This window comes from Sciurus vulgaris, assembly GCF_902686455.1.
Source record: "Sciurus vulgaris genome assembly, chromosome: 1".
In the NCBI taxonomy this organism is placed as follows: Eukaryota; Metazoa; Chordata; class Mammalia; order Rodentia; family Sciuridae; genus Sciurus; species Sciurus vulgaris.
In genome coordinates this window covers 136,048,048-136,073,166 of record NC_136461.1, presented here as the reverse complement: position 1 = coordinate 136,073,166, position 25,119 = coordinate 136,048,048, and the positions used below count along the sequence as shown (strand labels likewise).

Sequence of the window (25,119 nt, the reverse complement as noted above, 5' to 3'; positions counted from 1 at the left end):
ATGGGGAAGGAAGGAGTAGGGCAGTGGGTGACTCAGTAGAATTTGGGCAGTGAGGAACTACTAAGGGCATTGTAAATGTGATTAGATAGTTGTATCTGCTAGCTGTCAATATTTATTATTGTTTATTATTATTATTATTATTATTATTATTATTATTATTTTGCAATGCTGGTGATTGAACCAAGGACCATGTATATGCTGGGCAAGCACCCTACCATTGAACTACATCCTCAGCTCCTGGCTGACAATTATTGATTAGGGATTCTATCTTTTCTGGGAGACTGAAAGACAGAGGCCCTATACTTCCTGATGATTATATTTCAAAGGAATGGTGTTTGGGTCCTTGAGAAAAATACTTCTGAGTTGTAGGAGGCACATATATCTCAAAGAGACAAAAGAGTGATTAAAAATGTAAGCCCTTTTTAGCAAATGTGAGAAAGGGTGATAAGGGACCTATGTCAATTATAGACTGGAATGAACAGAAAACTCCTTTGGCAGCTTGAGCAGGCACTTTCAGGGTTCAGGGTCATCTTAGGGAAATGTTAAAAACTATCAGAGTGCTTGTTTAAGTCTTTTAAAGTGGGGGAGGAAGAGGACAAAATTATCTGTGTTGAATCTAGGTTTTATAGGCCACTATCAGGGCCTAACTAGGCAGACTTAAGAGAAAACTGGCTACATTTTGATCAAAGAGAATCTTTGTTTCTCCACCTACCAGTTTCTTTAATAATTAACCGAAAGAAGGGAACTTACAGTCTGGATTTTCTTTCTTGCTTGCTTTTTTCCCAGCTGAATTAATTTCTGTCCTTGGAATTCATAGCATCTATTGCAGTACTTCTCATATAGAAATATGTAGTGTGGTACCTCTTGGCAAATCTCATCATCTCATCTCATCGTGTACCTGTTCATGTATTTTTATCTTGGTTACCCAACAAGATCACAATATCCTAAGAAGTAATGACCCAGTGTCTCTGAGTATCTGTCTACCAGTAATAGGTTCTGTGTAGTACTTGGATACATAGAAGGGAATCAAAGCACAGGGTACTTGGGCACTTTGATTCCTTCCAAAAAATGTTAGTGTGTGTCCATTCTATATGCTGCATTTTGTAGTGTTGTTGAGAGGAATTAAATTCAAAATGTCCAATCCTAGATTTTATTCTTGGTTTCCCTGCCTTCCCCCCAGAGTCCTGCCACTTATCAGAGAGAGATGAGATGGATATTCACCTTTTATTCACATTTAATATTAAATGTGTTTGAGCATACATACAATTTAGAAGCATGTTATTCAAGCATCCCTTAGTGGTAAACAATCATAAGTAAATTCTCAGAGTATTTTCGGAAGTAAAATCAACGTGGAACACCAGGCATACCCATTAGGATAGCTCTAATCAAAAAGTCAGATAATAACCAGTATTGGAGAAGATGTGGAGAAATTAGAAACCATCTACACTGCTAATGGTGGGAGTGATAAATAAGGGTAGCCACTTTGGAAAACTGTTTTTCAAAGTTTAGAGAAGGAATTACCATTTGACCCAGCAATTCCACTCCTGGATTTCAATTTCACCCAACACAAATGAAAGTCCAAGTCCACAGAAAAACTGATGCATGAATGTTTACGCCAGCATTAATCTCCAATTAATGGACTGTTATGTCCATCAATTGATGAATATATAAATTCAATGTAGTATATTCATACAATGGAATACACTCCAGCAATAAAAATGAAGTACTGATTCGTGCTATAGCACCAATATACCTTGAGAGTATAGACCACATATTGTATGACTGCATTATTTGAAATGTTCAGACTAGGCAAATTCGGAGACAAAGCTGATTAGTGTTTGCTATGTCAGGGGCTTTGGGAGGGGCGGTTCGGGGTAGTAATAAGTAAAGGCTATAGGTTTCTTTATGAGGTGATGAAAATGCTCTAAAACTGTGGGGATAATTGCACGTATCTGTGAATATACTAAAAACCACAGTAGTTACATTTTAAACGGGTGAATTCTTTGGTATGTCAATTATATCTCAATCAAGTTGTTATTAAAATGACAAAAAAGTCACGGGATTAATTATTTCAACAATTGAGATTTGCGATCTAAAGCTACAAAATATTGTTTCAAGTCCCCACAGTCAACAAATTGGTGGTTTATGGGCAAGCATCGATTTTCATTCGTAAAATTAAAATGCCCCACTGTAAGGACTGGCGCAATGTTTCGTGTGTAAAGACCGCTCCTCATCTGGCCTCTGGCCTTTGATGGACTCCCGGGGCGGCCCGAGTGTGGGGCGCCTCGGGTCACCGCGCGCCCCTCCTCCGGGCCTGAGTCACTGCGCCGCCGGAGTCCCCACGCGAGGATGCTGCGGTGAGCGCGGCCGGACGCCGCGGGGCCCCTGGGGCGCAGAGTCGGGCTCTCGGCCGCCCAGCGGCGCCGCTCGGGAAGCCAGGCCCGCAGCCGCGCGCTCCCGGACGGCCGCCGCGTCCGCCTTCCCTGTGGCTGCTCCGGACCTCCTCGGCGGGCGGCGGCGGGGCCTGCCGTGCGCTCCGCGCCCGCCCGCGCCTGCTCTCCATGGCGTTTATCCGGAAGAAGCAGCAGGAGCAGCAGCTGCAGCTCTACTCCAAGGAGAGGTGCGCGCCCTGCGGAGGGAGGGCCGGGCCGGCGGCGGCGGGGAGGGCCGGGGGCTGACGGCCCGGTCGGGGCAGGGAGTGGAGACCTGAGGGTCGGAGTCGGAGTGAAAGCCGGGACTGTGTCCGAGCCAGGCGCTGGGGCCAGAGGCCGGAGCAGGAAGGGAGCGCCGGCCAGAGCCCTGGGGGACGGAGCCGGCGTGGGGACCGGGCAGAGGCCGGGCGAGGAACGTGTCCTAGGCCTGAGTCCTGGTCTGGGTGGCGCCCGCCGGGTGTAGGGGCAGGAACCGGAGCCCGGGCCCGGAGCCGTCCCGCGGCGAAGCCGCGCGGGAGCCCGGGCCGGCTCACCCGGAAGGCGGCGCCGAGTCGGGCGCGGGTCCCCCGGAGCCCGGGAGCCCGGCGTTCGCCAGGGAGCGTGGTTTAGCCGGCCGAGCGCACGTCCCCTCTTCCTCACACCCGGAAAGGTCCTTATCCAGGATCGGGTCCGAGCACTCGGGGTCGCGCAGCCCGGCGACCGTCCTCGTCTGCACTTGGGTGACGCTGACCTAAGGCACCGCGCTTGTTTCCCGACATCAAACAAATGCAAGGCCAGCTGTCTGTCCTAGTGGGCTGAAAGGAGGGCTGCCAGAAAGGCCTCATTCTGAGAAAAGCCAGGGTTCTCCCCGCCACCACCTGCACCGCAGACATCTCCCCGAGCAGTGGTCTTGATCTAAGCGTGTTTGAAGGCACTGCGTTCAAAAGCGCGGGGCAAAGGGTCCTTTTCACCCGCGTTCGGGTAAGGATTTAGGGTCTCACAACAGTGCTGTTTAGGAGTGTCTCACCCCATCCCCAGAATTCTCTCTTAAGAAAGTTCACTTAGGCTCTTCCTAATGCTTGCTCTTGACCAAAGCAACTCTTTTGACTTCTCAGGTTTGTGGTCTTAGCCAACTGCCAAAAGAAACTCTGGTTAAATCATTTTGCAAACATAGTTTTAGTTGTGAGAGCTATAGTTATCTCCTAATGCTACCAGCCTGTCGCGTTGTCTCAGAGTGGATACCAAGAAAGATTATACATGCAAGTACAAGTGCAATTAAATATGTGTAATTTTTGTAGCATCTGCACCTCTACCTCTGTAGGTGTTGGCTCAGTCACTTCCATCCAAACACTGGCCTCTCCAGGTTACCCAGTGTGAAATTGCATTTCCCTCCTGTAGAGAAATGACAGAAAACAGAAAACACTGGATTTGGCTTCCAAAAGCGTTTTTGGGAGTGCGATGAGGCTGTAGTCACAGAAAGATTTGTTTGTTAAATAACAATTGGGCCACAATTAAAATAACTCACACTCTTTATTCCTAAGGCCTGTTTCTTGTATAAAGATCGTTTGGTACCAGCAGTATCCAGACTTACTGGTGCTCTGTATTAAATAGATGAAAATCCAAACGAACATTTTCAGAACTTTGAAACACTTGAATTGCTGTCATGTTCTATGTCCTGAGGGTCATATATAATAATTCTGTGACTTGTTTGATATACAGGGAAACTTGTTTTCTTTAGGTCTGCCTCTTATTTTGATGGAAATAATTTGTTTATTTTGGTTAGCTTATACAGCTCTGCAGTTTCACAAAAATCTTCTGCTCTTGTTATTTCCATGTATAGGCTGCTTTGTTGATGTCCATTGATCAGAAAACATTACAACTGTCAACATTTGAAGTTAAGAGTTCTCACAACCAAAATATTTATCAATCAGGGTGCATCAGCTATCCCTGAGTGTCAGTAATTTGAAAACTTGGTACAACATGTTTTATATTTATTTGGATTCTACTTACCACCCACATTCCTTAAAGCTCTGCTCCATGGCTTTGCAACCTTGGGCTGATGGGTATACTCTAAAGTAGGATGTTATTCATAGAATATTGATTTGAATTACCGGAATCTGACAATGAATATAGACTGGAATCATGCAGTCTGTTTTTAAGTTCTTGAATTCATCTGAAAAACAAGAGTATTTTAAACCTTTATGGAGCCTCAGGTTTACCATTTATGCAAAGTTTTTTCTTGGCTTATTCCTTGGCAACAATAAACCCATATTAGCAAGATTGACATAGACCACTGGCTTGGGCATACCCAAGATACTTGTTACTTTCTCTGGAAAACTTGAAGTTACCCATGAGTGACCTCATGTATTCTTTATGAGCTCATTGGCTTCTCTTATGTTAAGTTAGGGATTTTAGATTTCTACAGCTAACAAATTGTGACCCCAAAGAAAGAGAAATTTGAAGTTAGCATTTATTTCTTATGTTGATGCTGCTGAGTTTGAAGGAAGTGATTTTTTTTAATTTTTTTTTAATAAAAGTAGAAGCATAGAGACTGTCCTGGAGATTCTTGCATTGGTGGCAACAGAAGGAATGGAGAACATTGGATTGATTCTGGATGTTTTCAGGAGGTAGAATGAATGGGTTCCACTGTGTTATATTGCATCTAAAAGGTGACAGAGGAAAAATCCCAGTTAGAATTGTCAGATAAAATACAGGATACCCAGTTAAATTCAAATTTCAGGTAGGTAATTAATAATTTTTTTAGTATAAGTATATCCCATGAAAGTTTGGGATATACATACAGTAAAATATTTCAGCATAATATTTTAGTATAAATTTTTGTATAAGCATGTTGTTTATTTGAAATTCAAATTTAACTGGGTATCATGTATTTTATTGGGTAAACATGGTAATCCCACCCTCAGACTTTTGAAAGGAATAAGTACACAATAGTGCCATTTATTGATGATGTTTGTAAAGAAATTCTTGGGTAATTTTCAGAATTAGGAAACAGACACTTAGCCATTCAAATTAAGTACACTAGTATCCTGGTTAAGATTTAGATGGCAGGAACCATATTAATGTACTAGTTGTTCAAAATATCCTGTGCAGGTGTTGATGAAGGTAAATGAAAAAAATTTAAATGACAACTCACATATATTCCTTGGAATTGTTAGGAATGGCAGATGTGGTCAGTGGGTTAGCCGATAAGGATATTTCATAAACTGCTGCTATTTAAGATATTTCTGTTTTAAGTTTAGTAGTAGAGTAATTGTTAAATATTTTTTGGCTTCATGTCTAGCTGTGGTGGTGGGACCACACTGATTTTCATATAGAGTTACGCAGAATTTTAGGTAATGAGGCATATTCCTCTGAGACGCAGTCATAGTTTTATCTCTGTAATGTTATGGAATAAATTAGTTGTGATTTGTAAGCAGTCATTTTAGAATAACACATTAGTGATCTTAATTCTCTGTTGGATACCTACATATTACATTCACAGTTTTACAGGCATTTGTAAGACCTCAACTTTGCTTCAGACATTGCATGGATATACAATTATCTTGGTTATGTTGATATTAAATTTCCTTAACTCAACATGTTTGTTTAATCAATTGGACCTGTATTCATTATATTAAAAACACTTCTTGACCAGCTGTGGCCACACAGGCCTATAATTCCAGGTGCTGGGAGCAGAGAAGAGGCAGGTGGATCCCGGAGATCTAGTTCAGCCTTAGCAATTTGACTAGACCCTCAATCCAAATAAAAACTGAACGCAGCTCAGAGGTAGAGCACTTTCCTCGTATGTGTGAGGCCCCGGGTTCAATTTCCAGTACTGCAAAATAAATAAATGAAAACACTTGTAAAGACAAAATGATTTGTTATACTCCTGTTTAATCTTCCATTTTTAAGGTGGATCATCCTAGTCCTTTAATCTCTCTTCCTGGGATATAACAGGTATTGAAAAGGAAAAATTGCAGAATCAGCACTCAGGAATGCTGATCAGTTGCAAGAAATCTGCCTAACTTAAAGAAATAGGGTTCATTTATTTTCTCACATAAAAAGAAGAATAACAGGATAGGATGTAAATGTTGCAAATATTTTAACTTACAATTTCCTTTGGCCTCACCCCAAATGCACACTAGCCTATACCCTTATTCTTTTATTTTACCACATTAACTTCTTCCAAAATGGCTGTTTTTGAGAAGGCACAAGAATTGACCCATAAATAGATTTCGAGTGTGTTTGCTGTATGATTTAAATTTGAAAATGTCTTTAAAAATGTGATATAAAATAGCAATAGCCATGTAAGGATTCAGTGCTTGGTTCCTCCTAAATACCATTGTGATTTCATCTTTTACCTGTTAGATATTTGGAAATGCATCTTAAAATTTCCATCTCATAGATTTCAAAAAATACTTTTTTGTTATTACTTATGTATTATTTGTTTATTTATTGTAACAAAGGAGATAGAACCCTGGAATCCTAGCATGCTAGGCAGACTTGCTCTACCACTGAGCTACACACCTAGCCCTTTTGGTTTTTTTAACTTGTATCTCATGAATAGCTTAGAAATGTTATTTTCTTGGCAAAGTGAATCTTTTATGAACATATAATGACCTCTTTACATAAAGTAATGATTTTGTCATTTTCTCTTATATTAATGTATCTGTCAGGTTTCTTACAGGTTATTAGCATTATATTGAATTTGCCATTTTAATATTTCTGTGTCCTTAATTAGGCATTTTTTATAGATAGCTTAGATTTTAACTCTTTTTAAAAGCTTTTGAAATTGTTAATACACTTTACATATAATGCAACTCAGGTAAAGATGATTTAAAGGCATGTAGCAAATATACCAGGATGTTATGATATTCAATATATGAAGAACTCTTCTAAGTCACTTAAAAAAGATGAATGCACCAACAGAAAAATGTCAGAGAACAAACAGAAAATGGAAAGAAACTATCACTTATTGCCAGTAAAGACGTAAAAACTTATTTTTCAACCTCACTACTAATCAGAGAGATGCTGTTTAATATCATAAAATAGGATTTGTCATCAAGCAAATCAGAAAAGATTGTTCAAAGTGAGAGTGTAATGTCAATAACAGTGTGATGAGAAAGATACTCATTCACTGCTGATGGCAGTGGAAATTGAAAAAGAAATTGCAGAATGCAGTTTGGCATTTTTATGCTTTTCTCTATTACCTGAATTTTCTGCAGTGATCCTTTTATTATAAAAATACTTTATTTAAAAATTACATTTTGAAAATAAACTTTTTTCTAATTTTGATAATTTTTATCTTAAATTAGTTCAATTGTATTTATAATTACAAACATTTTGATTCATTTTTACTTTTTTATTTTACTCTTGTATCTTCTTTTCCCCCTTCTTTGAATTAAATAAAGTACACTGGCTGTCTTTGATTTTTCCCTGAAGAATATGGAAGGTATATATTCTATTTCTGTTTTTCTAGGGCTTACCTGATATTTTACCCTCCTAACAGTATAAGGATCTTGTAATACCTAACTCCTGTTTTCCCATTCCAAATTATACTCTAATGTTGTTTGGTATTTTTATTAATTAATTTATTTATTTATTTATTGGGTACTGGGGATTGAACTCAGGGGCACTCAACCACTGAACCACATTCCCAGCCCTATTTTGTAGTTTGTTTAGAGACAGGGTGTCACTGAGTTGCTTAGCACCTCGCTTTTGCTGAGGCTGGCTTTGATCTTCTGATCCTCCTGCCTTAGCCTCTGAGCCTCTGGGATTACAGGCATGTGCCATGTTGCCTGGCTGTTTGGTATTTTTATCACTATTTAAAATCTATACGTTAGGCATTATGATTGTCCAGTTAATGCTTCTATAGTTCTGGCTGCTTATTTACCGTTGTCTTTGTTCAGCATTCCTTTTTATATGTCTTATCTTTCTTATGGAATTATTTTTTCTTTCCTGAAGACTGTCCTTCGGAAGTTCCTGAAACCAGGGTTTTATGATATAAACTGCTTCTGGTCTATCTGAACATACTCTTATTTTGCCCTTCTTTACAAAGTCAGTTTTGCTAGATGTATCTCAGCATTTTGAAAATTGTACAGAGGTAAATGACCAGAGAATATTGCCCCAGATTTACTGGAACAGTGTTAAATAGAAGGGAGAATCAGAAAAGAAAAGAAAAAAAAAAAAAAAAAAAGCCAGTAGCAGCTTGTTCTGTGTCCTCCTGGGGCAGTGCACAGCTGCCTGGCTGGGCCAACCTCAGGCTCTAAGAGACTCAAGGAGAGACCAAGGGCCAGGATGCAGTAGGACTCTGCTGTGGGGGAGCCTTGGTTCATCTGTCCAGTTCTGCATTTGTGACTATGGGCTGTCCTTGCCCCCTCTCTGGCTCATTTGGGGGCTGAGTCGGTATGATGTTACAGGGTAGGAGCAGGATATGTTGCATCACTTTCATGGTTTGATGGGGAAGAACCAGCACTTTGCCTGGCATGATTAGGACCCTGGGGTCCAAGCCTTGTGACTGATTGCCTTAAACACAGCCAAAGCAGGAGCAGGATTCTGTGGATCTTTTCAAGAGACCACCTTGTCTTCTGGGACAGCAGCCTACAACAAAGCAGTACTGCTCAAGTCTGCTCTTTCTATGTAATCTGTCTTTTCTCCAGTGGCTTTTAAGATTTCATCTTTGTAGTGTTTTGCTGTTTGTCTAGATATAGATTTCTTCATTTATAACTGCTTGGGGTTCCTAACGCTGAAATAGTTTTGGAAACTTTTGGGGTAGGTCTCTTGACGTATTGTTTCTCCCTTATTCTTTTATGGTTCCAAAATGCCTCTTTAATATTTATCATCTTTATTTTCCTTTGGTGCATTATGGGTTATTTAAACCCATTTTACAGCTTACTAATTTTCTCTGAAATTAAATTGCCTAATTTGGTGTTTAACCCACTATTTAAAATTTTAATTTGAGTTTTTTTTTTTTTTTTTTTTAAGTTTCTAGGTCTTTTTGGTTCATTTTAATAACTGTCTGGTCATTTTATCTTATTAAACATAACTATAAAAAAACCAGCTGTAGATTATGAAATATTTGTGGCCTTTCCAGGTTTAATTAAGTGGTTTGTTGTTTCCCTGACAATCAGTAATTGTACTTCCTAGTGTGTTTAATAATTTTTGATTGTGGCTTCTTGTTCCTTGAAAATTCTTCCTCAAGAAATCTCTCAGGCCTAAGTGTAAAGTGTATTTTTTCTGGAAAGTTTTCATTTGTTTCTGTCTGAGTAGGGAGAGGGACCCCATTCATTTCTCTTGGGTTTTATTTTACTGTATCCTTTGGATTTGCCCCTAATAAGTTCAGGATATTTCTTGAAAGTTAGGAAAAGCCCCCAGGGGAAAAAAAGACTGTTCCAATGTCTACTGACTCCACAGGATGTCTGCTTGTGTTTACTTTGTACTTCCAAGACTCTCCCTTACTTGTTCATCCTTTCAGCCAAGGACTCAAAAAGATTTTTATGGTGACTTTTCTAGCAATTTCAGAACATCTATAGTGAGGTTGTTTCTTTAGACATTGGAACTGCTATTATGCCTGAAATAAAATCCCTACTGACTTCTTTAAGCTCAGGTTTATTTATAGTTTCACTGGTTAAGAAGAAAATCTAGTCTTTATCTCCCTAAGTTTTATGTTGAAGAATGTAAGGCCTACATAAGTTATTTGACCAAGGTCAAAAAACTAAGTCCTGGCTGAGCTAAGGCCAGCACTAAAATTCTCTTATCCAAATTCAGCGCCTTTTTCAGTGTAACATACTGCTTCTGTTCTAAATATGAGGTCTGTGGGCTACTGGCCTGTGCTTATCTTCATGGTTTTCCAGTTTAGAATGTTTCTGCAATGGTTGAAGCCTGGTTTATGTGGATATTGGAACCTTGATACTTCTTGGTACTCTAAAAGTGTGGTACCCTGGCCAGCAACAGGAACATACCTAGGACTTGTTAGACACGCAAACTCTCAGGCCCTATTCCAGATCTTCTGCATCAGAATCTGCATTTAACAAGATGCCTAGAGGATTGTGTTCACGTTAAAGTATGAGAAGCACTGTTCTAGATAACACTATTCTAGATACAAGTGTGTATTCATCCTGGATTTTTGGTTTGCTGGTTAGTCCCTTCAACCATACTTCCTTCTTTATCTTCATTGTGTAGATAAGGCTTGTGAAAGCATCCTGACCTGGGCTATGAGCCTTGAGAAAATTGAAAGAAATTGAAAGAAAATTGAAAATTGAAAATTATTATTTTTACCTCTCTCTTGAGATTGTTGAGACTTGGGATTGGAAAGAAACAACTGGCTTTACGTGGCATCAGTGAAAGGGATTTTGATATAAGAACTGTCTCGGCATCTCACAGAAGTCAGAGAGGAATATAATTTCCTAGAGTCTGACTGGGTGATAGAGCTTAAACTTACTACTGAAGGAGGTCTAAAAAGGCCAGGTGAAACAGTGAATTTGATTATGTTGGAGGACACTACCACTGAAATGAAGTGCTTCTGTGGGGGACGAGTGGCTGGTAATTTGCATGAAAAAACAATGGTGCAGTAACTAGAAATACTATTTAGTCACTCAGATATCTCTATATAAATATGTAGAACATGGTTAATAAAATGAGCCAGGTTATATTACAAAGGAGGATTAGTGTGTGTGTCACTGAAACTTGATAGGACCAGACTCAAGATCAGAAAAGACTCTAATGCTGAAAAGCTATATATTTATACAAAAGGAAAGTTGTGTTCGTGGAGAGCCCACTGGCTTTGAATATCAGGAAGATGTAAAACGTTTGTACCGACATTCATGACCAGAAGGAAAAAACCCAGAGAACATAATGGAAAGAGGAACAAAGAACATAATTGTATTCATAATTGTTATAGGCCAAGATAGTGGGTGGAAGAAATGGCAGATGTGTACCTGGTGTAGATCAGAAAACAGGAAGTGGCCATTCTGATACCTGCTGAAGGCTTAGATCTAATTACAGTTCTTTGACTTCCTTGTTGAAGTTTTAATTAATCCTAATGCAGAGAGCTTGGGAACTTTACTTAATTCTGAACATTAAAAAATTAATACGTAGCAATGAAGAAGCTGCCAGAAAAAACAGTCATATCATGTTACTTATTAACTGAAACTATATTTTTAAGAAAACAGATGAAAGGTTCAAGAAATAAAATGAGAAGTATTGACAGTTCTGGAGTCTTCAAAATTATTATTCTGAACTTCCAACTGAAATCATCTTTCCTACAGAGTTATGGATCAGGCAATAAGATACAGTAATTGCACAGGTAGTGTTCCACCAACCTTATAATATTTTTTAAAATATGAAGCAAGAAGGTTAAACACTGCTACCTTCAAAATGTTAACTCCCCACTTGAGTAGAGGCTTTAAAAAATGCTATAGATTAAAATAACAAAAACAAAGCAAATATTCTAAAGTTGCATTTGAAATGAGGAAGTACTGACTGTGGCCTCGGACCCAGTCTGGTCGTCTAACATTGATTTATGACAGAGAAAGTGGTCCTTATTCTGTACTCTGTGCATGACACTGATCATCAGGATGAACTTTCATAAGACGCATGAAGATGCAGAGAATACACATGCGTTCCTGGCTCCTGGCTTATCATCCTGGGAGAGTTTGAGAGTAAAAACAAAACAGTTTCAGTGATCTAGGAACTTTGAGTGCAAAGAACATGTACATATAGGTTTAGTGCTAATTTGAGATGAGACAGATGGTTCCTAAACCACTAAAAGAGGAAGTTGTCACCAATCTCCAGCATGAATTCACTACAAAGTCAAGTCATGTTATTCTAATCTTCTTTAGTAGAGTTCTTCTAACTTGTAGGTTCAGAAAATGCAGTAGATTTAGATCATCTGAACTTTGGCAGAGAATAAGGTTTGTTTTTGTGATATCTTAGTAACAGAATTAAGAAAGTGGAAATTAAGATTAGTATAGTTAGTTGAAATAATATTGTCGGAATGACTGTGTTAGGGCTCAGAAAATGATACCCCAAAGTATGGCACTTCAGCATGTTAAGTACATTACCTTAGAGCTTGGAAAGCCTTACCAGTGGCCTCAGAAGCAAAGTCCCCGCCTCTTGCCTTCCCTCCTCCAGTCTCTTCCTCCCTGTGAATGAGTCATAGAAACCAGAATTCCCCTTTCTCAAAGTGGGTCATAGAAACTAGAACCCTTCTCCCCCAAAGTAAGCCATAAAACCTAGGAAGGTCAATTACCTTCTCCCTCTTTTCTGAGGACCTTCATTTCAGAGGGGTCCTTCCCATATTCTGGAGGAAGGAAGACTTCCCAGAGGGGCAAGAAGAATCTGGACAGACAGGCCTTGTTGAGTTTTCCCTTGGCTTGTTTCCATTGTGTCCAGTCATTTTCTTCATGGCTATCCATTTTTCATTGAACCTAAGGCCAAAAATGGATAGTTTTCCTGTGTCTTAGGGTTTTTTTTATTATTGAAGACTTCTACATCATGTTAAACTTTGATTAAACACGTTTTTTTGGTCTTGCTTTTCTTTTATTAACCTATCTTTTATTACTGAAGTATCAGCTCTGACCCTTGTGATGGGTGAGGAAAGGTGTCACATCTTCTGCCCCTACAGTGCTCTTCAAATATTGCTGTCAAGTGTATTATTGGAGGCATTTCCAGTGAGGGGGGTGGTCAGACACAGGATTGCAATCTTACCCTATCAGTTTTCTTAATTTTTTCTTTATTTCAGAAACTATTTAAAAAGTTTGGATAAACCAACTCACTTGTTAAGCTCACTGTTGTCAGACTAATGCAAGGATGGTGTTGGAGTGTTCAGAGTATAGATGGCAAATATATGGCACCCGTGGCTCTCCAGGCCCCTGTGGATATCACAGCACTTTCTCCCATTGAGCTTGCATCACACCCCTCACAGTGAAGCCTCTCTTGCTTCTATCATTTGGATATAGGATTGGCTGGTAAAACTGTCAGTACTGTTCATCAACAGAATGTTGAATAATTCTCAAGTGACTACAAATGCCAGGCTATCCCTAAAGACTGGAGTGGAGCTATTTGATGTTCTTGGCTAAGTGTTAAGCATGTAAGTATGCTTTAAAATTCAGTGACATTGCTAGGCACAGCAGCATGCGACCTGTAATCCCAGTGACTAGAGAGGCTGAGGCAGGAGGATTGCAGGTTTGAGACCAGCCTCAGCAACTTAGCAAGACCCTGTCTCAAAATAAAACAAAAAGGTCTGGGACTGTAGCTCAGTGGTAGAATACTGGGTTCAATCCCCGGTCAAGAAAACAACAACAAAGATTCAGGTGACACAAGGATAGGACAACATCTTTTTAGTAAAGTTGACTTGCTCCATGAGGAAATTTATCTAAAGAGAATGACTCCATACTCTGTAAAGGTGGGTTAAACCAGGAATATTCAGGGCCACAGTCAAGAATCTCCTAAAGAAATAACTTACAGCCTGATGTAATACTACTGGTTGAGACCATACAACTACAAAACAATGATTTTAATTTTGTTTAAAGCATGGGATCTTTTAACAAAATTAGAATATAGCTTGAAAATCATTGTAAAAACCATGAAACTTAATTGTTATAATTTTAAGTGGAAAAATATTAAAGAAGATATAACTATATACTTTAGTAAACAGGAAAAAACACACATGAAAGTTTCTTACTAAGTTTGAACAAGTATGATTTAGTTATATACCTTCTCCATGTGTTTTACATTTAATGCAAAATATGCATATAGATAAATTGAGGAAACTATATTAATCTGTTTGCTAAAATGATGATTTTAGTTCTAAAATAATTAACATAAACCTTTTTGTGGGTAGTACTAGAGATTGAACTTATGGATGCTTTACCAGTGAGCTACATCCCCAAACTTTTTAGTTTTTTAAAATTTTTGAGACAAGGTCTTAGGAAGTTTCTGAGACTGGCCTAGAACTGTGATCCTCCTGCCTCAGCCTCCTGAGTTGCTGGAATTATAGGCATGCACCACCATGCCTGGCTGATATGAACATATTTTAATAATTATATGGAAGAACTAGTTGTCTCTGAAGGTGGCTTGTGCTTCATAGCTATAAAATGATGACATTGTCTTCCTGGAGAATATTTGTTTTTCCCTCTCCATAAGAGTAGGAAGATCAGGAGAGAGAAGAAAGAAGTGCTCAACTCCAGCCTAAGCAAAGGGTTTCCAGACATTGAGATGTAAGGTAAAAACAAGGGACAAAGTAATTAATATCTCCCTGGTTTATACCTTCCTGGAAATCATCTGACACATCAAAGGACTGTTTCTAGCTATCCTAAATCTTGTGAGTATGTTGAAATTCAAATAAGTATTGAGCATTTCAAATTTTGCTCTGGTAGTTTAGCCTCCTTCTGTCTCCCCCCACCCGCCCCCCCAACACATACACATACCTATGACATATTTATATTGCCTATGACATACACATACCCATACATACATACATACATGCATACTGGGTATTGAACCCAACTTATGACTGATTTTTGTTCATGGATATAAAATGAATTACAGGTCAATAAAAGTTTCCTATTAGGATAATAAAACTGGTTTCTATGATCATTAATTTCCTGAGTCACTCGTTTTGGTTCAGATCATTTTTTTAAATGAACAATATTTTGGGGGGTCATGAGTATAATTTTCTGTTTGTGAGGATATTAATTATGGTCTCTTGACCTTCTGTTCTCTGCATTGCCTCTAGTCCCTCAAGTTGCATTCTTCCTGCTTGCTTGGATCTTGTTTTTCACACTAGGGGTTGGTGATCCTGGGATGTCCATTTGTATTTATATACTCTCTTGGAACTTGATACCTGCCATTTCTGGACTTTTTGGAAATCCTGCAGCCTGCTTGGTTTTCTACTGAGTGGTGCCTCCTCGGAGGCATCTGATATTCTTTATGGCTCTGCTTACTCCTCCATTCTGCTTTCTATCTCCCACAGATTTGCTCAAAACTCTTTCTTGCTTTGATGTCTTTCTAATTTGTGTTAATATTTGGATTTTGCCATTTTAAAATATTTTTATTTAAATTTTAGTTGTATTTCAGAAGGAAACAAAAGAAGCATGTATGTGTAACCTGTCACACTTAATCTGCATATCTTTATCCAACACACCACAACTCCAAAATGCATCTCAAGTTCCACACTTCTGATGAACACTTTTCCCTGTAACTCTAGATGCTATTATGTTTCCTGGTCCTTACCACAAAACAAACTATGCTTGTTTTCACTTCTTTGCCATAGATATTTTCTGTGGCCATGCAACTCAATTTTTTTTCATCTTCCTTACTTATTTTTATAAGTTTAAAACACTTAAAACTTAAAGAATTATAATTCAACCCATTGCATTCAGTTTACTTACTTATTAAATACCACTGTGCACAAAGCATTAGGTTGGTAATGACAGGCACTATCAAGACTGTCCTACAGGCACACAGTCTTGTGGGAGTAACAAGATGAACTCAAATCACTATGAGATGTGATGTTGGCAGGGAAGAAGTGGGGGAAGCCTGACATGTTCCCTCAAGTAGAAACTAAAAATTCCATAGGTGGGAGAGAACCAAGCTTCTTCAGGCCAGAAAAAGTTTAATTTCATGAAAACTTGGGATTTCTATAAACAAATCCCTCATCTGCTTGATGAGTGACTTCATTTTTGGCATAGTGGTCATTTGACCCACCAGGTGGGCTGGTCTATATGCTTCCTCCCCTACTGGGTAGCTAGAGAAGAGTGCCTGGCATGCAAGAAATGCTTCAAAAGTACTTTTAAATTAAGAAATGGGAAAGCACTTGACCTGCTTATACTTCCTAAAAACTAAATATAAAAGAATTTTTTTTCTCTCCCCAATTTAGGTTTTCCTTGTTGCTGCTTAACTTGGAGGAATACTACTTTGAACAGCATACAGCTAATCATGTTCAGCACAGTGGTAGCCAGGAAGAAAGGTAGGAGAGCTCTTGGAGGTTTGTGCACTAACATACCTTTCTGATGTCTGTTTTTTTATTTAAATGTAGGATCACATAGGATTTTTCTCTCTTCTTCTTAGGTAGAAATTAACAAGGAAATAGATTTATAAGTTACTGTCATAACTTTAAATATTTTTCAAAGCCAAAGGTGGTTCCTTCTAATTTTTCCAAACTTGCTGAACAGGACTCTGAAGTTACCCATTATTTTTTTCTTATAGTTAAAACAGTGTACTCTGTTCTTAATCATTGTGGTTATGGTGTTATAAAGGAATGATCATAAACAGTAAGACTGATATAAAATCAACTCTTTCAAAATGAATAAGTAATAATGTAGTTTGAACTAGAAGCAAAATCTTAATTTCTCCATGTTTTAGTAACTATGGTTATGACTTTTAAAAGATTCTTCTTATTTGTTCTTATCTTTAGAAAGCTTTCTATAAAAGTGCGTAGTGAAGTTTTTTTGTTTATTTTCCTTGTACAAGTTGTATTTCAGTGTCACCAAATTGCCAATTAGTTCTTTGCTAACACATTCTATCTAATAAATACAGAAGGAATGATAACATTTCAATCCCTAATGAAATAATGGATCACACTAGGAGATCAGCAAACTATGGCCTATTGGCCAAATCTGATCCACTACTTCTAAATAAAATTTTACTGGAACACAGGGCCCATCCATTTGTTTGTATTGCATGCATCTGACCTCTGCAACGTTAGAGGTGAATAGTTGTAATGGAGATCTTCTAGTCTCCAAAGCCAGAGATACTATCTGGCTCGTCACAGAGGTTTGCCAACCTCTGATCTAGACAGTAGTCTTCAATGGCTGCTGAAACCATTAGTAAGAAGTTTCTGAGAAATCTTATAATGGATATTATCCAGATGGACATCACCTGAGGCCTCCAGTATCTGCTGAAGCAAAGGCAATACCTGTGCCCCTCCTCTGAAATATTCTTGTCAGAAGATCAAACCACAGTCTGATCCAGTCATTTAATCTTACCAATAATTTCAAGGAAGTACGTGGGTATAGGAAAACCATAGAGATGCATTTAGCAAAATTTGTAGTATGAGAAAATTAGCTTAGATTAAGAGATGTGATATGGACTTTTTTGGGATTTTATTTGAGCAAACTGACTGTGAAGACATTCATACAATAGAAGAATCTACTTTCTATTATAAAATACGAAAATATGAACACTGACTATGTACTTGGTGAAATTAAGGAATTGTTTTTAGTGCTTGGGAATGGGCTTTGCACACATGCTTAGCATGTACTGTACCACTGAGCTATGTTCTCAGTCCTAATTTTTAAGTGTGATAATGAAAGGCCATTTATTAAGAGTGTTTCCTGTGTGATTCATACTAAAGTATTTATGGATGAAGTGAATGATGTCAAGAATCTTCTCAGTAGTCCATGTGTTCAGTCAGCGTTCCATTTATTTAACAAACACTTGAGATATCAGCTTACAAAGAGACAAGATGTTTTTTGGTTCACAATTTTAAAGGTTTCAGTTCATGACCAGCTTGCCCTGTTTTTTTGAGCCTGTGGTGGCACATCAGGGCAGGCAACATGTGGCGGAACAAACCTGTTCACCTCATAACCAAGAAGCCAAAGTGGGAAAGGAAAAGGAGCTGGGGTGCCATTATCCCTTTAAAGGGCATGTCCCAGTGACCTGACGACCTCTCACTAAGCCCCACCTCTAAGCTCCTTCCACCTCCCAGTAGTGCCTAGGGGGACCAAGTCTTTAGCACATGGTCTTCTGAAGGACAGTTATCCAAACATGGCATTCCTGTCTATTCATGTTAGAAATTTTACAAGCTTTTTTTTTTTTTTTTTTTTAAGTTACTATTGGGCAAGTTTGGGCATAAAAAGTAAATGCATGTAACAATATGAAAAAATGATATAAAATTTCAAAACCCTTTGAGGAAGAGGATTATAAAGAATCACAATCATCGGTGTGATGGGCCTTCTCATCCATTCAATGCATATGTATTGAGCACTGAAGAGAGAAAGCTAAATAAATACTTCCTTCCCACAGAAGAACAGGGAGTTTTACTCTGTTGGTGCTGGCGGGAGGTCTGAGGAAGCAGCGTTATCAGACCATAAGCCTTGTTTCCCTTTGTGATTATCTTCTTTGCATATCAACAGGTCCTTATATAGAAATTTGGGTATACAGTTGTTCCCCAGAATCTACAAGGGATTAATTCCTGGACTCCCGCAGATGCTGGAATCTTTAGATGTCCTCCTACATACTTTAAATCATCTCTAGATTACTTATAATAACCTAAGTATAGAGCTGACACATCACTTCATTCTCATGAATTCAGTGTAGTACTAGGTACATGGCAAATTCAAGTTTTGCCTTTTGGAACTTGCTGGAATTATTAAGAGAATTTTTTTCCTGTAAGATGGATTGCATATGTAGATTCAGAACCTCAAATATGGAGGGCTTCTATTAAGTCAGGGAGATAAGAGAGCCCTGGGATGGACAAAGCAAGAGGGTTGACCAGAACACCAAGAAATAGCCAGAGAAAAATTCCAAATGTAATGGAAGTTATTTTAAAGAACCTGAGATTTTTAAAATTCTACTTGTAGACAAAATGTACTATTGGAAACTGATCTTAAGGTGATTTCTGTATATTAGTTTTCCAGTATCTTCTCATTCACATTCTGACTACATAATAAGCCATTGTCTTGGTTTGATCATTGATAAGTCATCCAAACAATAAATGAAAATAAAATTTATAGTTTTTTATTATCTTCTGGAAAGTGATGCTTATTAGCCAAAACTAACAACTGCCTCTAAAATGTGTGAGCATGTTTCTTTCTAGAACTTATTGAAAACACATAAATGTCAAGAAAATATGAAAATGGTAAAGTCCATAACTGATTTACTTGATATCATAGTAGTAGATAGATTTAAAAGCATTTATTATCATGGAACAGATTTTTTTTCCCTCAATTCCTCCATACCCAAAATCTCTGTAATAGGCATTTTATGTGCTGAATTTAAACTCTATATTTTTGTATGACTTTAAATTAAAAATACCTTTACCTAATCAATTTTAGATGTTTAATATTACCTTCTGAATTGGTCTTTTGACTATAGAGAATTTACTGAAGATATGGTAGAGTCAGTATTTATTAACCTTTCTGGTCCTTAGTTTCTCTTGTAGAATAGCTGTGAGGACCAAATAAGGCAATAAAAATAGCAGGTATGATACAGTGCTCAACAGATGAAACCATAATTTAAAAGTGTGCAGATTTATCTAACATCTAAGGGGGTGGAGATAAGGGAAAATTATTTTATTTTTTATACGCTGCCATATCTTCTCTAATTGTGTTACTGAACCTTTATTAGCTGATGACTTAGAAACCTGTTTTCTACTTAAAGTGTATCATGATTATTTTGAGACTATTGTTATATTCATTAAGTAATATCTTCTATTTTAATTCCCAGGAAAATCAGAGGCTCCTTAAAAATATGTTCAAAATCAGTGATTTTTGAACCAGATGCAATATCCCAACCTATAATTAAGGTAAACATATTCTAAGTGTGAACAGAAACATTCCTGGTTTTTGTGTATTTTACCTTTGCTTATTTTTATAATATTTTTTCTCAATTTTATCTAGATTCCTTTGAGAGATTGTATAAAGATAGGAAAACATGGAGAAAATGGAGCCAATAGAAACTTTGCAAAGTATGTCCTCTTCATTAACTGTTTATCTTTTAGTTTAATCAAAGAGTTTTATATATCTGATTACTTTTATCTGTATTTTAGGGCAAAATCTGGGGGTATTTCACTCATTTTCAGTCAGGTAAGAAGCACCTAGTAAATCTTTTTTTCTAACTTTTATGAACACTTATATATATATATATATATATATATATATATATATATATATATTCGTGTGGTTTCTTTTCACATTATGAATTTTTTTTGTAGAAATGTTACCATTGGGATATATGTGTAAATACTTTTAAAATTTAGTCATTGAAGAAAACTTTTTAAGGATGTGTTCTCCAACAGGATCCTTGATGTTTACTAGGTGTGTAATATCTGTGGGCTTAGGGTTTTGTCCTCAGGTGCTCAGTCAATGTGGGTAGATTGAAAGAAGAGTTCCTCCTTAACCTTGTAGCCATTTAGAAGGCGGAAGGCCAGCAAGAGCCGGTCACATGCATAGCTCAGGCTGACTCAGGACAGCCCAGGTGTGACTCAGGAGGTGTCATCTTGTATCATCATGACTGTTGGGGTCATGGTCTTTTGTTGATTCTGAATTTATTCTGAATTCTTTATGTACCCATTATTGTGCTCAATATAGGTGCTCAGTATAGTACTGGCATTACGAGAGATTAAAACCTGTATATGTTTTGTATTGACGTCATATGATTAGCGTGTAGATTTTCTTTAAAGTTGTAAATGAAAAGGGAGTAGAGATCTACCACTTTCTTTGGGTTCTCGATTTCTTCTTCACCTTAAAATGAAACATTAGCTGTGCTGCCTCAATTCTGCAGGGCTCTAGTTCTTTGAGGTGTGGAAGTGTTCAGAGAAAGATCATTCTGTGATCAAGTAAGTTTCAGAAAAGCTAAACAAAGACAGATTTGTTTCAGGACCCCATTCAAAGGCTCACCTAAGACAGTGTGGGGAGTCTTGGGGCGGTAACTGAGGAGAGAGAGTGACCCTACCACTCCTTGGATCACTGAACCCTTTGGTTCATGGGACACTGTTTATTGTGTGTTGAAATTTATTTTATGAAATCTAAGAGATTTCAGATTAGATGATTTTCTGTGTCTGTCTTCCATGAGTCTATTAATTTTAAGGAAGAAAATATTTTGTGAGCTCCTTTTTTTTTTTTTTTTGGTGCTGGGGATTGAACCCAGGGCCTTGTGCATGTGAGGCAAGCACTCTACCAGCTGAGCTACATCCCCAGTCCTTTTGTGAGCTCCTTGACTACTTCTTTTATTTATTTATTTTGCAGTACAAGCGATTGAATCTGGGGCACTCTACCTCTGAGCTACTTCCCCAGTCCTTTTCATTTTTATTTTTATTTTGAGATATAATCTTAAATGGGGAACTTGCAATCCTCACACCTGAGCCTCCTGAGTGGCTGGAATTATAGACCTACACTACCACGCTGGAAACTTCATGTTATTTCACTGGCCTAAGTGAATACAGTTTTTCTACTGTTTTGAGAAGCTGCTGTTAATTCTGGTCCACCCCTGTGTTCTCATATCTATTTATCTTACTACTTTATGATCCTATTTTTTAACATCTAAATTTGGAAAAGTTATTTTATCACTTGAAAGTAGGATTTCCATTATAAAACTTTGATTTTAGTTACTTTAGCAAAGTAACCAGGCGACTTTTCTGTTTTCTGATTACTTCCTGGGTCATAGGCTCTTATAAATATGCTGTGGTGCTTTAGATTTAGAGTTTTGCTTCCAGATGTTTTTGGTGCTGCTAAAATAACAAAGGGTGTATGTTATGTAAGTATTAGTTTTAATTGATGCATTCAGTAAATATGCAGGGCCCCAGATAGAAGAAAGAACAAGATATCCAAAGCCTCTCTCTCTCTCCATGAATTATTCTTTTCAATGGGAGAGACTGATACTAAGCAAGTATTTTATCCAGTGTCAGGTAGGGATAAATATTACGAAGAAAATGAAAGCAGGACCAAAAAATAGAAGGTGCAGGAGAATATTACTGTGAGTGTTCAGCGATGCCTTCCTGAAAAGGTACCACTTGACTAGACTCCCAAAGGCAGGAAAGAGGGAGCTATGGGACTATCATGAGCAGAGCAGAGCGTTCCAGGTGTAGAGAGTGGTGGTGAGAAACCATGAGGTGTCCATGGAGCAGGAGGGTGTGTGTGCTGGGTGGCAGGAGTTGAGAAGCACGCTCAGAGGGAGACTGGAACTGGGGCTGGAGCCATGGTAATGCTTTAAGGTTTTAGAATAAAGGGAAAAGAAGAAAACCTACTGGAGAACTAAAAGAGAAGAGTCAAAATCTGATTTGTACATAGTTATAAGTCTCTTTAGAGACTGGGTAGAGAACAAGCTGTTCAAGGGCAAGTTGGGGGACCCTTGGGGGTGTTCAGAAACTCAGTCATTTTGGGTCAGGATAGTGACTGTTGGTCTTTGGATATATTCTGAAGAAAAACCTAACAGATGTGCCAATAGATTAGTGGCAGAGTATATAGCAGAACAATCAGGAAGGACTCCAGTAGGTGCATTAGTGGTGCCTTTTATTGAGATAAAGAAGTCTGGGGAAAAACAGGCATGGTTTAGAATGTGAGATTTGAGATGCCTAACAGACCTTCAAGAGAAGTCCAATAGGTGTTAGGATGCATTTGTCTGGGTTTTGGAGAGGAAACTGAGGTTAGAAAGATAAGTGAAGGAGTTGAAAATTTCCAGATAGTACTGCTGCTTCTTTTTTTTTTTTTTTTCTTTTCTTTTCTTTGGTACCAGGGATTGAACTCAGGGTCACTTAACCACTGAACCACATCCCCAGTCCTTTCCTTTTTTTTATATTTGATTTTGAGACAGGGTCTCACTAAGTAGCTCAGGACCTCACCAATATTCTGATGCTGGCCTTGAACTTGCAATCCTCCTTCCTCAGCCTCCTGAGCTACTGGGATTATAGGTGGGCACTGTGCCTGTCTCCAGATAGTCATTAAACCCTGGGAATAGAGATTTGGACAGAGAATAGAGAATGGACGGAGAGGTCCAAGGACTAGGGCCCTGCTGCTCTCTAGCATTAGAGGTTGGGAAGGTGGTGTGGGGAAGGGGTGGGGGGAAGGGTGCAACAGGAGCCAGTGTCCTACAAGCCTAGTGGAAATGCCATCAACTCTGTCATGTGCTCTGAGGAGAGCTAAGGTAGACTGGCAAACCCACTGTTGAATTTGGTGCATGGAGATTTTGTGCACCTTTTGTAACCACTGAAGAAGTGGTTTCTACCATGGTAGTGTGGCTGGGTGAAAACCTGTCATGGACCCAAGGAAAGGTACAGGAAGCTCTTGCAAAGTTTTGCCACAAAAAGGAACAGAAATAGCCAGAGGAGGATGTGAGACCAAGCAGGGTTGGTTACCTGTGATTTGTGTAAAATGGGAAAGGGTGCAGTGTATAATCACACACTTGCAGAATTGACTCACAGGTAGAGGGGTGCGGTCAGCATTCTGTGCCCCAGGAGAGCAGCTGACCTTTGAGAGCCCACGCAGTCCCTCCACTGTCTCTGGGAGGACAGGCAGGGACAGGGTACAGGTGCAAGAAGTCAGTGCTCTGATGAATGGTGTTGCTTGTTCTACATAATTATCAATGCATTGTGTGAGAACTGATGGCCTGCTGAAAACACTATTCATTTTTGTTAATGTATTTCATACCACAGTGGCTTTGTTTTACCCACTTCTTAGAAAACTCAGTGCTTATATTAGCTTCCTTCTGTCTACTTTGTTACTTGGTACAAATAATAACATTCATTAAGAATCTTAGATATTCATCTATTCAGTAATTATTATTTCAATGTTATCTTGATGATTCTCTTTTTAATTTAATATTTGTTATTTTAATATCTGAACTTTAAAACCATACAAGTATTAATGCAATGCTTTCATAAATAGAGATTATGTAATGATGATTTAAAGTATTCTATTCATAATTTCCTAGTTTATAGTTAATCTTTATGGTAAAAAATTTTGGTTATTATTTCAAAAGTATTGACTTGTCTTCCTCAGGTGTATTTTATTAAAGAACATAATATTGTTGCACCATATAAAATAGAAAGGGTAAGTAAAGTTCTTCATGTATTCCCAACAATTTATGTAGTGATTTTTCAGTATTAAGATTTTGTGACTTGATTAGCATCTTTAATCAAATATAACAATATTGGATACTTAAAAGTTTATTACCAGTTAAAACAAAATTACCTAAGGGAGGCACAGACTTTAATCCAAGAGAATTGAATTGACATCAAAAAATAAATAAATATGCCTATAAGAGGGAGAGCTTAAATGATTAGATTAGAAATTGAAATCAGAATATGGATCATTTATAAAAGTATTTACTGGACTTCGCTGAGAATTTATTTGCTAATACATTACTAAAATGTTTATTTACAAGTTATAAAATACTCTTCTTTGAAAACTCAGTTATAACTTACAAATACTCTTAATTGGGTTGAAGCTATGAGTAGACTTGAATACAATTCTTTATACTTCAGCTTAATATATGTTAAAGAGGTAACTAGCTAAAAGAGAGTGTTTACAGCAGTTAGGAACAGGGCCAGTGCTTCTTATCTGTGAAGTAGGAAAATCCCTTCCTTGGGTTGACACAGTTGGTCCAAGTAGCAGACCAACCTGCAGTGTCTTAGCCAGCAGTTTATTAAATGCACAACTGGATCTCGCTGATAAGCGGATGATGACACATAATGGGGGGTGGGAGGGGTTAGGGTTAGGGTTAGGTTTAGGGTTAGGGTTAGGGAGAGGGGCAAGAATGGAGGAAGGAAGGACTGTATAGAGGGAAAAGAGGGGTAGGAGAGGTGGGGGGAAGGGAAAAAATAACAGAATGAATCAAACAACATTACCCTATGTAAATTTATGATTACACAAATGGTATGCCTTTACTCCATGTACAGAGAAACAACATGTATCCCATTTGTTTACAAAAAAATAAATAAATAAATAAATAAATGCACAACTGTATGTGCCTGTGGGTTTTACAAACATTT

General features: G+C 38.1%; 1 protein-coding gene across 2 annotated transcripts in view; it reads left to right on the top strand.

The window, feature by feature from the left end:
- The first annotated feature begins 1,772 nt into the window (after positions 1 to 1,772).
- Positions 1,773 to 25,119, top strand: part of NSMAF (neutral sphingomyelinase activation associated factor) — a 54,340-nt gene continuing 30,993 nt past the window's right edge. Inside the window, exons 1-6 of one of the 2 annotated variants that reach the window (XM_079116622.1) lie at positions 1,773 to 2,620; positions 16,291 to 16,380; positions 19,860 to 19,938; positions 20,033 to 20,100; positions 20,182 to 20,218; positions 24,128 to 24,178. In XM_079116622.1, coding sequence (XP_078972748.1) covers positions 2,562 to 2,620; positions 16,291 to 16,380; positions 19,860 to 19,938; positions 20,033 to 20,100; positions 20,182 to 20,218; positions 24,128 to 24,178 — 384 coding nt within the window. In that variant the 5' untranslated portion in view covers positions 1,773 to 2,561. The remainder of the gene's footprint in view (positions 2,621 to 16,290; positions 16,381 to 19,859; positions 19,939 to 20,032; positions 20,101 to 20,181; positions 20,219 to 24,127; positions 24,179 to 25,119) is intronic. The other variant, XM_079116621.1, reaches the window with a different exon arrangement.